Below are 13,344 nucleotides of genomic sequence, written 5' to 3' on the forward strand. Positions count from 1 at the left end.
AGCCGCAATAAATGAGTTAATTCGCCCCTTGAAAATGCAGGTTCCACACAGAGATTCCAGACTAATATCTACGCAATGTTTAGTCTGGCCATGCCAGGCTAGGTCAGGCTCTAACTGACTCTGTATCCATGCTTTGTGTCACTCCAGTGTCAGCCACGGGCACCATCCCCACCACGGTGCTGTCCTACTCTGATTACATCTCCAGGCCTGACGATCACCACGGCATCCTGCGCTTTGACAAGGGCGAGGTGGAGAAACCCTGCCGCATTGTGATCATCGACGACTCATTGTATGAAGAGGAGGAGAGCTTCAACGTCTCTCTCAGCATGCCAATGGGTGGTCGCTTGGGTCAGGAGTTTCCCGCTGCTAAAGTCATAATCGTGCCTGACATGGATGATGGTAAGATGGCCTTTCACCCAGCATAGCTACATGGATGATGGTAAGATCGCCTTTCACCCAGCATAGCTACATGGATGATGGTAAGGTGGCCTTTCACCCAGCATAGCTACAAGGTGAAATATTTAATAGATAGTCCTTTATTGATCCTGAGGAAAATTCAGTTGTCATGGCAACACCACAGTGAGGAATCGGATGAAACAAAGATTCAGGTAATGAGAAGAAGTACAGAATAAGTAGTAACACTAGCAAAAATGGGATTACCATATCGTTTAAAATACAGTATAAAGACATGGCCCCCTGTGCCTGGGCTGGTCAGGTGTGCATACAATATGCTTTTTAGGATACAAGTAGGTAGAAATAGAGGCGTAGGCAGCGTGTGCATTCTATTACCAATAAAAACAGCCTATAAATATACTGTACCACAGGACTGACCTGACCAGGCATGAATATAACTATAATGAGCTGTGTATCATCAGTAAAATGGGAATATACTGTACTAGTGATGTACTACTGTGAGTATCAACAGCAGAATGTACTGTACATAGGCCTATGCATGTACATAGGCCTATGCATGTACATCGGCCTATGCATGTACATAGGCCTATGTAAACTCTTAATTTCCATTTCCAGCCATTCAGTTGCAAAAAACATTTCAGAAAAGAATATGTCCACCCCCGAAATATTTTGATGACCACCCAAGGGGTCACGACCCACAGGTTGAAAACCCCTGCTCTATAGCAATGATTACTATCAGAATACAAAGCATTAACGTTTTAGAAAAGAGAAAAGAAAAGAAACTTTTTCTTTCTTTCTTTACAAAAATATATCACTTATATGCAGTTCAAGTTCAAGTGGTTAATACAATTTTTTATGGAGGGACAGACAGTAGGCTGACAGGAAATGGGGAGAGAGATGAGGGGAAAACATGCAGTAAAGGCTGTCGGGATCGGGAGTCGAACCCGTGGCACACTGCCAGACTGGATTACCAGCCAAGGTGCCTGGACCATTGAGCCATGGCCCAGGCTTAAAACTAATTTTAAGCTCAAATTAATTTTCAAAGTTATACTGTAAATGTAGATGTTGTGGATAGAGGACTCTTAGTACATAATATAGCATACTGTATTTATCTAAACTGGAGTGAAGTGCAATTGTGCAGTGCATTCTTGTATTTGTGTGTGTGTGTGTGTGTGTGTGTGTGTGTGTGTGTGTGTGTGTGTGTGTGCGTGCGTGCGTGCGTGCGTGCGTGCGTGCGTGCGTGCGTGCGTGCGTGCGTGCGTGCGTGCGTGCGTGAATGATAGAGAGCGAGGTTGAGTCGGTATGTCCGCACTCTTTGCTGGAGGGGAAACGCTTATCTCCTATCTGCAGGCTGAGACCGGAGGCCCGATAGTCTTCATATCTCCCTGACGCCTCTTTGTTGCCCAGCACCTCACTGCCGTTCCTTATCGCCCTGCTATCTGTGAAAGCACACCCACTGATTGTGGGCAGGCAACAGTGCAGCTGAAAGATTTGGCATAATTGCTCAACCTCCTTTTTCCTTGGATCACAACTCTTGTTTGAAGCGAGATAATTAAGCCGGTGCGATTTTTAATCCACCATTTAATAAATAATGTTTTAGCAAGGTCATAAAGCATAAGAGGCATTTTTCAAACAGAGTAATAAAGTCAATTAGCTGTGCATTGATTTATTTCAGATCTGCAGTTCAGATTCGTGGTCTCTCTGGTTAAGGAGACACCTCTTGTTATATACTGTATGCTACATTGCAGTTCATTACTGCTGGAATAAGTGCACATATTCATAACGAAAACTTGGTCTGGTGAGCAGCTAATATTTATTGATGTATACTAAAGGATAATTAAAACTGTGCAGTCAAACTGACTTATGGAGTAACAATGTCCATATACTGCGTTGAATTAAAACGTAGTCATTAAACGTAGTTATCAACGTACAATTCTATTTTCTTTAGTTTCTGTGTCAATAATATTCATAGATGTTATATTGTAGAATCCACAAACTACTCAGACTGTGTGGTAGCAGGTTCTTTTCCCTCTCTTCTCCCCTGGGACTCTAGGCAGACAAACTTCAAGTGGATTTGTTTGACCTGCTTCAGGAAGGAGCGAGGTTACGTGTTTGGAATATTTACTTACTGTAGCAGTGTACTGTGTAACGTGAGACTGTGCTTAGGACCCTTTGACCCTCACTACTCCTGGGCATTGACTCCAGACGGCCAAGACAGCTGCTGAGACAAACAGGTTTTTAATGGGACCCCCCCAGCACCCCACTGCACAGTTCTGTAGGCAGAATGCCGCTGTTTTATGTCCAAGTGTAAAGTGTTAAGATCAGCAGGTCTGCAAGTGTTTATCAGTGTAGCTATTGAATTTCCAAACACTGTCAAAGTCTAGGTAGACACGACAGGCTGGTTTGTCTGGTTGATCTATTGATCTGATTTTATATAACTTCCCCACTCAGTCACATACTTTGATGTTTAAGTTGAGGGTCAAGGATATTTGGGAGTCTTGGAAAATGACAGCCCATAGATATTTGGAAACACATTAAGATAACACAAGATAAACAAATGACAAGATTGCAGAGGAAGTGATCTCAGAACAAAGGGAAAAGGTCAATAGTTTACACAGAGTGTATAGAATGCAGGAGTCTTTAAAATGTCTAGACCAATTTCATTGTTATTGCAAAGCAGTGTAGATAATCATACACCGTTTTATCATGGGGACACAGTTGCTGAGACTGAAGGCAAACAGTTTTATACTGTGGTATAATGAGCTCCACTCTATAGAGTGACAGGCCGTTTGCTTATCTCAGCTGTTAAATGACATGTCTGACTAATCCAATTAATGCACCTTTTTGCAATTTGAAAAATCTATTGATTCTACATACATTAATGTTATCTCGACTGTGTGAACTCCTGGCATGGCTTCGCCAAACCTACTGTATGAAGACATTATTGTTCACACAATTTATCACCACACAAAAAAGCAATTTTTACTTAGGCTGAGAGACAATGCTAACAGTCTGTAGTCAGGTTTATTCCTGTCTTATGTTGCAGTCATGCTGTCTTTGCCTCAGGCTTCCTTAGGCTGGCCGAGGGAGAATGAAAATCCTCTTATGCCTATCAGTTGTCGGAGTGCTCAAGGCACACAAGGGTGACTTTATATAGAATGAACCTTTTGGGAGGAGAATACGGCCCTCTATTGTGGAAACTTGCTTGCACGTACCTTTTTGCATTGTTATCTTATTTTCACATCCTGATTCAGTCTTGTGTCAGGAATTCGAGCACGCGGATGGGGAAGCATTGCCTGAAGCTAGCGCCTGACAACTGTGCTGATTCTTGTTAGAACGGCGCAAGTACCTGAAACCAGATCGACTGTCTCAGCAAACACACAGACACAGACACGCGGTGTGAGGTACAAGATTGTATGATGGCGCCTCCCAAGTTTAGTTTTGATCAGGTGTTGTAGGTGTTTAGGATGCCAGCATCCAAAGAATAAATGGAACGTGAAGAATTGAGTGAAAAAATGGATGGTGCCAGGGATGGTATCCAAATCTCACCAATGCAGGTGATAATGGAATGGTCTTAGTGCAGCTGCCAGTGTAGTAAATAGTAAATATCTCTGAGGGTAGTGTCCTGTTTTGGAGAGGAAGAAGGCTGTAATATATCCTTTACCCTATCCTCCCTAGGTATTAAATATGAGTATGTAATTCTGTTTCCTTGCCTGTGCGCATGGCTGAGGTGGGCATCGACTGGCATTACTCTCTCTCTTTGTTTGTACAGCAGTTATTCTCAACCTTTTTAAGTTTGATATGCAATCATGGACCACCATTTGATATGTTTTTACCAGCTGCTGTGTAAGCACAGCTGGTTCTCTCTGCTTGGCTTTCACGCCCACTCCACCTATCTTTCTCATTGGCTGCTGTATTGACTACCTATCGTCCTGATTGGCTGCCTCATCTCTAGGCCCCAGACACTTTTTGCCTCTAGCTGACCTCTCAGCCAATGGGATAGCATTGCAGCCAGCAACAACCCAGTGTGTGTGTGTGTGTGTGTGTGTGTGTGTGTGTGTGTGTGTGTGTGTGTGTGTGTGTGTGTGTGTGTGTGTGTGTGTGTGTGTGTGTGTGTGTGTGCGCGCGCGTGCGTGCGTGCGTGCGTGCGTGCGTGTGCGTGCGTGCAGCTGGTAAAATATGACTATGTCATTTTGGGCTTGTCTCTGTGACCTCAATCTATATAAAATCATCCGTGTTTTTTTATGTAATTTAATGTAACTCTGAGAGTGTGCAAATGGAACCAAATAGACCCATAAGAGGGTCAATTTGGACCCCTGGTTGTCCCCAGACCTGACATTGAGAAACAGTGACATACAGTACAGTACAGGAAGGAGTAGCTCGGTCTAGTTTACATCTCTTTGTGCACTTTAATTTTTGTGTGTGTGAGTTTACATAAGAGTGAGAAAGAGCGTGTGTGTAGAGTACAGCATGTAATGACGGAGGGAGTTACTTTGTTACTGTTTTTTATATTTAGTTTTTTACGTTGTGTTTTGTTTCTTTGTTAGTGTCTATACACAGAGGACCACAACGGAAAGGCTTTAGTGTTGTTAATCCTTGGTAATTCTGCGGGAACCAAATCAATCAATAAATCAGTTACAGGTCTGTCTATGTCAGCGGCCAATGAACCTATTACTAAAGACACACACACACACACACACACACACACACACACACACACACACACACACACACACACACACACACACACACACACACACACACCCCCACACACACCCACACACCACACACACACACACACACACACACACACACACACACACACACACACACACACACACACACACACACACACACACACACACACATCTAACACAAGTATATATATCGGTCAGTTGTTCTTTGTGAATGATAAACACTGGGGCCATGTAAGTCAGGAATACATGCTATACTTGTGTTATCTGTTGTACTCGTTGTACCTGTTGTCAACTCCACACAACATGTTTTGATTTGTGCCGCCGCTTTCCTTCCTATTTGTCACCCCCGAAACACACAGATTCTGTGACAGATACAGATATTTGTGGTTTTTAAGTTCCCGATTGAATTGCCAAGACTTGGGTCTGCACACCCCCGGGTGATATGGGACACACGTCAAGTTTGATGTCGATTGGTCGGAAGGCGCCAACAGACAGACAGACAGACAGACAGACAGACAGACAGACAGACAGACAGACAGACAGACAGACAGATCACGTCATACGGCAAAACATAATTTAGGCTTCTCACCTTTTAACACCTTTCTCCACTCCATGTACAGACAGCTGTCCGCAGAATGCCTGCTGTTTTCCCATGGGTGGAGAAGCTACAGAAAAATGTCCACATCCTTATATTTACAGTATACTATTCGCCTTGAAAGCGATGAGTACAGGAAAAACTTGTCCTTTCATGCAGAGGTAATTGCTGTTTAATATAGACCGAATTGCCTGGGCATCCGGAGGAGGTTTTCGGTGGCTCTGGCTGTAAAACATGAGAATGCTTGTACAGCAGGATTAGACTCATGTATTTATGGTCTTGTGTCAGTTGCCTGTAAATTTGGCTCTGGTTCTAAAGGTATGATTATTAGTGGGTTTTAAAAGTGGGGCAGGTCCAGTCTATGTAATCTGGATGAGGCTGCAGTGAGGAGGCGCCCACAAACCCTGTCATTATGCCTCACCTGGTTTCCATTTCATTCTGATAAGAACAGATGTGTAAAAATATTAAGCAAATAATATTATTTATTTGTATCCATGTTATCAAGTCATTTATTTCAGAATCTAATTGATTAATCAAACTCTCTCTGATTAAAGGTTTCCTCAGAGCACAATTCTCTGTTCCATACGTAGTCGTCACAGTGCACTTCTGCTGCAGAGGTAAGATTTGTTTACCATACAGTGGACAGATCAGTTACTGCCTGGGTCTCTGTTGAATCTCCCCATTAGAAATCACTTAGCGATGCAGTGGGAACGGCATGCAAAGTTCAAGTGTGATCAAGCAGCCAGTCAGAGTTTAACAGTCCCCTCAGGGATGCCTATATGTCTCTCTGTACCGCTGTGTTTTATATTCACACATCTACAACTATATAAAGACAGTGATCCCCCCCCCCCCCCCCCCATCTTCGCTATTATGGAATATTTTACAACCTTAATATTTTACAACTGCAAAAAGTGCAAATGCAAGCATGGCATATGTACGGTATATAAAGAATGTTTATTGCCCATTTATATGGCTTGTACTTTTACTCATTATGATTGGTACCTAGTTGTTTGTTCTGGATATAGAAAGTTAACATAATTACCAGGTCTGAATGTAGTTAATCTGCTTGCATCAACCACCTTTCCTTTGGTAACCCTAGAAAGACTGCGTTTGCAGAGGTCTTGGCTGTGCTGGAACAACCCAAGAGCCAGTGGTTTACCTTTCAGTTAATGGGCCGTGGCTCTTTGAAGGCCACTGTTTGTGTGCTGCACAAGCCTTATCTGATTACTGGGCCAATGCAACAAGGCCTGAGCTCTTGGCTGCCAACCTGAGGCTAGCAGATCTGATTACTGCATGGAGATCCAGTGAAGGCAGTCAAAACCAGCTTTGTTTGGCTTGTCTGTGGGGACAAATGCTGGCAGCTGCATGCCTCTTGATGCAGTATTCTTTGTCTTTGGCTTGTTCTCAGTGCAGATTAAAACATAAGAGAGTTTGCCCTTTGCCTGCACTTGGGGGGTAATATTATTTCACACCAGGCACTGATCGCTACTTTCAGAGCCGCAAATCCCAAGGCTTTGCCTGAAAAGATTGTTTTCCCTTTTAGAGCATGTCTCCTCTTGCAAATATAGAAATGCTTGTTTCATTGTAGAGTCCATCAACATATGCCTTTGAGTCCAATATCATTAGTGACTCGGATTACTGAAAGGGATGCTGTCATATTTCAGACTGAGCAAGTCTTTTGTTTTGAGATGTCAGTAAGTAATCATATGGCAGCACTGTTGGCCACCCTCTTTATACAAAAATGTATTTATTTATTTTTCAATCGCTTATATTTCACTCTCATCTTCTGTGGGCAGATAATGTATCATCCCTGGAGTTAAAGTAGATTTGGATTTGTTGAATGCATTTACATTGCTTAGCCACACAATCCCTGTTTTGTTATTATCTACAGCACATCCATTACACACTCAAATGTTTTCCTTTTAAAATGCATATGATTGCTGTCAGGAGGAAACCACCTAAATTCCATTTGTGAGTTTTTTTCTCTTTTTTTTTGCATGAACCAGTGCTATTATACACCCTTTATGTCTGTGTAAAAAGCGCTTCGGACCTCTTAACTCCATTGGATCCTCAAACTGTCTGCTGAAGCAACTAACTCCACCACCTCTCCCACTCTCATGGAAGTATATTGACAATATATAAAGTCACAACACCAACTGTGATGAGGCAGGTTTTGTTTTCAAAATATACGGTTTTCTTAATTTTAGAGATATGTAGCTTTTGCTACATTTACTCCTAGGGCCCTATCTTGCGTCAGAGGCACTACATCTGTAATTTGGGGGGTTTAGCATTGCGTAAGAGGTGTTCCCCCGTAAAAATTGCTATCTTGTACCCCAGCCTAAATCCCTAAAACACCTCCGCTACCTGTTACAATAATGAAACCAATGCCGTGCCACGTGCCATTGCCTTTAAGAGAGGACTGCCCAATCCATTATGCGTTATCCATTATCCCCTGGCCATACCAGTGCAATGTTGCCTTACAACACGCCTACGGCCACACCTCCACTGGCAAATATAGGAGTCGGCAAAATGCGTGGCCGCAAGATACCGTTTACGGATAGTGGAAGGTTCTAAACCCACTATACGCGGGTAGGCATGTCATACATTAGGGCCCCTAGTGTTCATACTCCATATACTCCAATGTTTTTGAACCCCTGAAACACTGTTAACCACATTTTTGTTTGAAAATTCCGGGACTGCAATTTAGTATGGAAAGGAAAGGCAGAGACTTTTAAAAATGGTCATGGCTGGAGTGTATTAATGCTTTGATAAAATATACCTTTAATAACAAATTCATTACAAGAATATTTTCTACAAGAAAGTGGTTTCACGAACAAGGTGGTTGCTATGCACGTTTTGCAACATTTACATTCACATTCAATTTATCATGCAGCTCTGCCTGTTGTCCTTGCTACATGTTTTATTATACGTATAGTATACCGTCCAAGAATCTTTTTTTAAATAATCGTATACCGTCCAGTAACCATCCAAGAAAGCGTATCTGATACCCAGGAGGAGAGGCTGGGGGCAACAAGAATATAGAATTCAGTTCAAAAGAATCCTTTTTCATGTGATAATGCGGCATCCTGAGGTGAAGTCTTATGTGTGGCTATTGTCTTGAGGTGGTAATGACCATTGGCCATTAGAATTTTTATACGAGTGTATATACACACACATGCATGCTGTGTGAGGGAATAATTATACCCTCCGAAAAAACCTAGAACACACCACTGTTCCATTGTCATGGAAACCACATCTCTGCCCATGGCCTTTGCCAATCACTTCATTAATTTATTCTGTATACGGTCCAAAGTATCTCTCTAAAGGCACATTCCTACTTGCAAATCTGTAGTGCCTGGAATTCACAACAACGATACAATGATATGATCGTTTTTTTAATTCCCTATGTCACTAATTCATGGCCAAAACATAGGCTGTGCACTGTGCAGTGTAAGATATCTCCCTTTTGCCCTATTGGTCCACATTGCTGGAATCAAGCTAGCAGTCTTCATTTTCAATACTGCTGTGATACTGTATTTGCTGACTATAATGGGAGCATATATGCTGAGGGCCAAGAAAGAGCTTTCACAGCCAGCATGACCTACTGTACATTGTTGAGACGAAACAGATATATTTGAGGTAAAAGAGAATAACAGTGGGGGAGTTTGGCTGCATTGGAATCTCAGCTCATAGTAGCACTAATTGCAGTCAGGCAGGCCCAGACTGGCACATCAAGCTCCACATCCCCCAGCCCTCCTGTCAGGCCTCCTGTCTGCCTCTCAGACCAACTACACCAGGCTCTCCCAGTAGAACACAACTCTGCCTTCAGGTCCCCTTTTGGTGGTTTAATACGGATGTAACCGCCCGCCCTCCTGAATGATTCATGCCAGGACGTTTGAAAGCATTATTTAAGTGCCGGAATTACAGTGTTGACTGCTTGCTCATTTAGTCCTGTAATCAAGGGTAATCGCTAGGAAAATGCTAGCTGTTACAAATTCAGTTCAGTGATTATATCAGGCATCCTGGCATCACGTCGTGAAACAGACTGCTGTACTGATGATTATGCATCACGTCTTCCTGTGTGCCCCCCACCCACCTGTCATCCTCTCCCTTCCCCAGCTCCTGTCTTCTACTTTGGTAACACAGACTACCATGTGGATGAAAGTGATGGCTTTGTGGAGGTGCAGGTCTGGAGGACGGGGACGGATCTTTCCAAAGCAGGGACTGTCACCGTGCGCTCCAGGAAGACAGATCCCGTCTCTGCCGAGGGTAGGTGTCTCTGTACTAAAGCCTGACCGATATATCGGCCTTTATGTGACCTTTTTGATCTGTATCAACAATTATGAAGCTGAGGTGTCCCAATAAAACCTCTTTCAAACTAGGGTCCATATTTTGGGCATGCCATTATAGGTGAAACATTACAATTTCCCCAAATAGTTTATCTACAAGGTCACAACAATGCAATATGTCACGTTGAAAATCTTTGAATAGAGCTGGAGTGGTTAAATTAAATAAAGTTAATTTCATATATTGAACTACTTTTAAAAATAAGTTATTTGTGTTTATTTGTATTTATCTAGTAAGTTTTTCAAATTGATTGAGAGATTTTGCACATTTTCAGTGGTCTAGGCCCTAGACTCTAGGGTCTAGGACAAGCAACCAGGACAAGCATCGGACCCAAAACGATGGCATCGGTCGAGCTCTACTCTGTACAACCCCCTTCTTTTTCTGACAGCTTCTCTAGTCAGAGCTTACAAAAAATGTAAACAACGGAAAACAATAGACTTAAGTCGTCACTCTGTCCCACGTTGTTTTGCGAGCTCAAGAGCCCAAGAGCCCAAGGTGTCGTTAATGCTGGATTTGTTGGATGGTTACATGACCTGGGGATGTAAACATTCTTTGAGGGGTGGGGGGTGGAAGTATTGGAAATACAATGTTATGAGCTCTAGGGATGAAGGCGGTTTGAGTGAAGGCAGAACCATAGGTATGCATACTGATTGTCCCACATGCAGGCTCAACATTTGGACTATATAGGTCTGAAGCTGAACTCCTGACATCTTCCCTACAGCTTCTTTAATATTCCCTGACCACAGGCGGTCCGCACCATTTGTCATAGCTTACATACTTCCGTTCGGCCTGTATCCTAATTAAGTTAAATATTAGGGAATCTTAGGGGCACGGTGGCACAGTCGGTAGCTAGAAGGTCCTGGGTTCGATTCCCGCTGGGGACGCTGGGGGTGTGTTCTCTCTTCCGTGTCATCAGTGCGCATACCCGAGGCGGTGTTGGCGAAAGGGCCTTTCTGTGTGGAGTTTAGGCCCTAGGCGACGTGAGCACTTAAATTGTGAGTTTTCAAATGCTCTGAAATGTCCACACACAAATCACGATTGCATGGGTATCCAGTGTTGCTGCACAGAAACATGTCAAGCTAGCCCAGTTTCCTTGTCTACAGCCTGCCGCCAGAGGGCGAGTTTGGTCCGAAATATGTGCAGTTTATCCGTGCTTGTAAGCAGATTCTCATTTCTTATTTTTTGACTTTTTGTTTTGTAGCTTAATTCCAAGGCTTTTTCAGAAACTTTGGTGGTACTGCGTATCAAGTCACTTGCCTACTTCGCTGTGTCACTTTTTAACTTTCAAACTCACGAAAAAGTATTTGTCCTTTGTAGCGAGTTGATCATGGTCTCAAGGTGAAGCTTTAGATTACTGGGAACCATGGCACGGTTTGCAAGCTTGTCTCCACAAACGATCCACAGTGGAATCGGATTAGATGTATCTCCAGTAAACGTGAAGCCAAATTTCATGTAGTCATCACGGTACAGTCTGGCAGTGGCTTTCTTTGTAGGCGTTGCGTTGCTAGTCGTGGTTGTTGTTGTTGTTCCCCCCGGCGGCGAGGGGCTGGCGGTGCCGTCGTCAGCCATACATGCATTAGCATTAACATTTCTATGTCTGAAGGTCGTTAAACTGAACGTTGGGCAGCAACAACAACGACGCAACAATGGACGGGGGAGGGTCGGGGTTACTTTCACAGAAATCTAACGGCACACCTGGCCATTTCAAATGGCACACTAAAGTGCCGCGGCACATAGGTTGGGAAACACTCACAAAATCACAAAAAGCGCCTGATGGAGGGGAAAGGAACTGGTTGGAATAACGTGTTCCTTCCACGCGCTACGTCCGGCAGGTGAAAAGAAGCAGCTTGGACTCCTCAAGCATGAGGTCAGTCCGCTGCCCTCCCCAGGTTGGCAGAGGAAGTGTAGCGCCAGGATTACATTAGATAATTGACACTTGGGTGAAAAAATGGGTTGCAAAATCGTGGGATAAAAAAACTATAGAATCTCATCCAGTATGGAAATGGACATGTAGCTATGATATGTAAATACATGAGAAAAGCTACCCACGACCACACTTGCCTGGTAAATTCCCTGTTTACAGCTGGGCAAAGTATGACAATTTAATCTCACTGCCCCCTTGATGGTGTAAGAAATTTCAACTATTCTACTATAGGTTAGAAAGTGAAATTTCATCAACACATAGGGTGTTTCCTTTCATCTTGATCACAGTCACACATGAATTATAAAGTAACATGAAGCGTGCTACTGAAATAGGCCAAAGTACTGTAGGGAGCCCATATTTTGTACTGTGCATTGAATCTCATATAGATCCAGCCTTTTCAAACATGCTTGACCCATTATTGTGTTGCAGCTGGTCTGGATTATGTGGGGATCAGTCGGAACCTGGACTTTGCCCCAGGTGTCACCATGCAGACATTTCGCGTCACCATCCTGGATGACCTGGGCCAGCCAGTGTTGGAGGGGCCAGAGAAGTTTGAGCTAGTTCTCAGAATGCCCATGAATGGTATCCTGGGGGAACCGAGCAAAGCTAACATCCTCATCAATGACTCAGTCTCAGACTGTGAGTATACACCTAATACAAATAACTGGTTACATCAATTGATCAGTGCATGTGTTGATTGACTGAGCTTGTTCTGTTTGTTTTTTTAGTGCCAAAGGTCCAGTTCCGGGATGGTATGTACATGGGAAATGAGAATTCAGGACAGATCTCAGCTGTTGTATACCGTAGCGGAGATCTAAGTTTCAAGTCAACTGTGCGCTGCTACAGCAGACAGGGAACAGCCCAGGTCATGATGGACTTTAATGAGAGACCAAACACAGAAGCCTCCATAATCACCTTCCTGCCAGGTACTGGAATGTAATCTGAAACTTGTTATTTATTCATTTTGAATGGTTGGTTTTATTTATTTATTACTTGTCTATTATTGATGCCATCTCGATAGCCCCATACCCCATGGGTGCAAAATGTCTTCTATAGCGAACATTTGCTGTGTCTTTCCCCTACTCTCTACTTATATTAGTGTCTATGTTTATATGACATGATCAGAATAGGGATGCTGAGGTTCATGTGGTTAATATACATGACCCTACTTTCTCGTCAGGGGAGGTGGAAAAGCCTTGCATGCTGACACTAGTTGATGATACAGAACATGAAGAAGAAGAAGAACTCCGTCTGGTGTTGGGAAGCCCCAAGAGTGAATCTCCATTTGGAGCATCCATCGGCGTGCAGAATGAGACACTCATCAAGATAAAAGATGATGCAGACAGTAAGAATGATGATGATTTCTA

The 13,344-nt window shown here is 43.3% G+C and overlaps 1 protein-coding gene across 1 annotated transcript in view; it reads left to right on the top strand.

Annotated features, from left to right (window-relative positions):
* Positions 1–13,344, top strand: part of frem2b (FRAS1 related extracellular matrix 2b) — a 68,716-nt gene that overhangs the window by 40,486 nt on the left and 14,886 nt on the right. The window contains exons 6-10 of the mRNA XM_079515134.1: positions 148–399; positions 9,826–9,975; positions 12,407–12,616; positions 12,706–12,903; positions 13,158–13,322. Of these exons, the coding sequence (XP_079371260.1) occupies positions 148–399; positions 9,826–9,975; positions 12,407–12,616; positions 12,706–12,903; positions 13,158–13,322 (975 nt within the window). The remainder of the gene's footprint in view (positions 1–147; positions 400–9,825; positions 9,976–12,406; positions 12,617–12,705; positions 12,904–13,157; positions 13,323–13,344) is intronic.

Source organism: Electrona antarctica (genome assembly GCF_951216825.1).
Source record: "Electrona antarctica genome assembly, chromosome: 11".
Taxonomy (NCBI): Eukaryota; Metazoa; Chordata; class Actinopteri; order Myctophiformes; family Myctophidae; genus Electrona; species Electrona antarctica.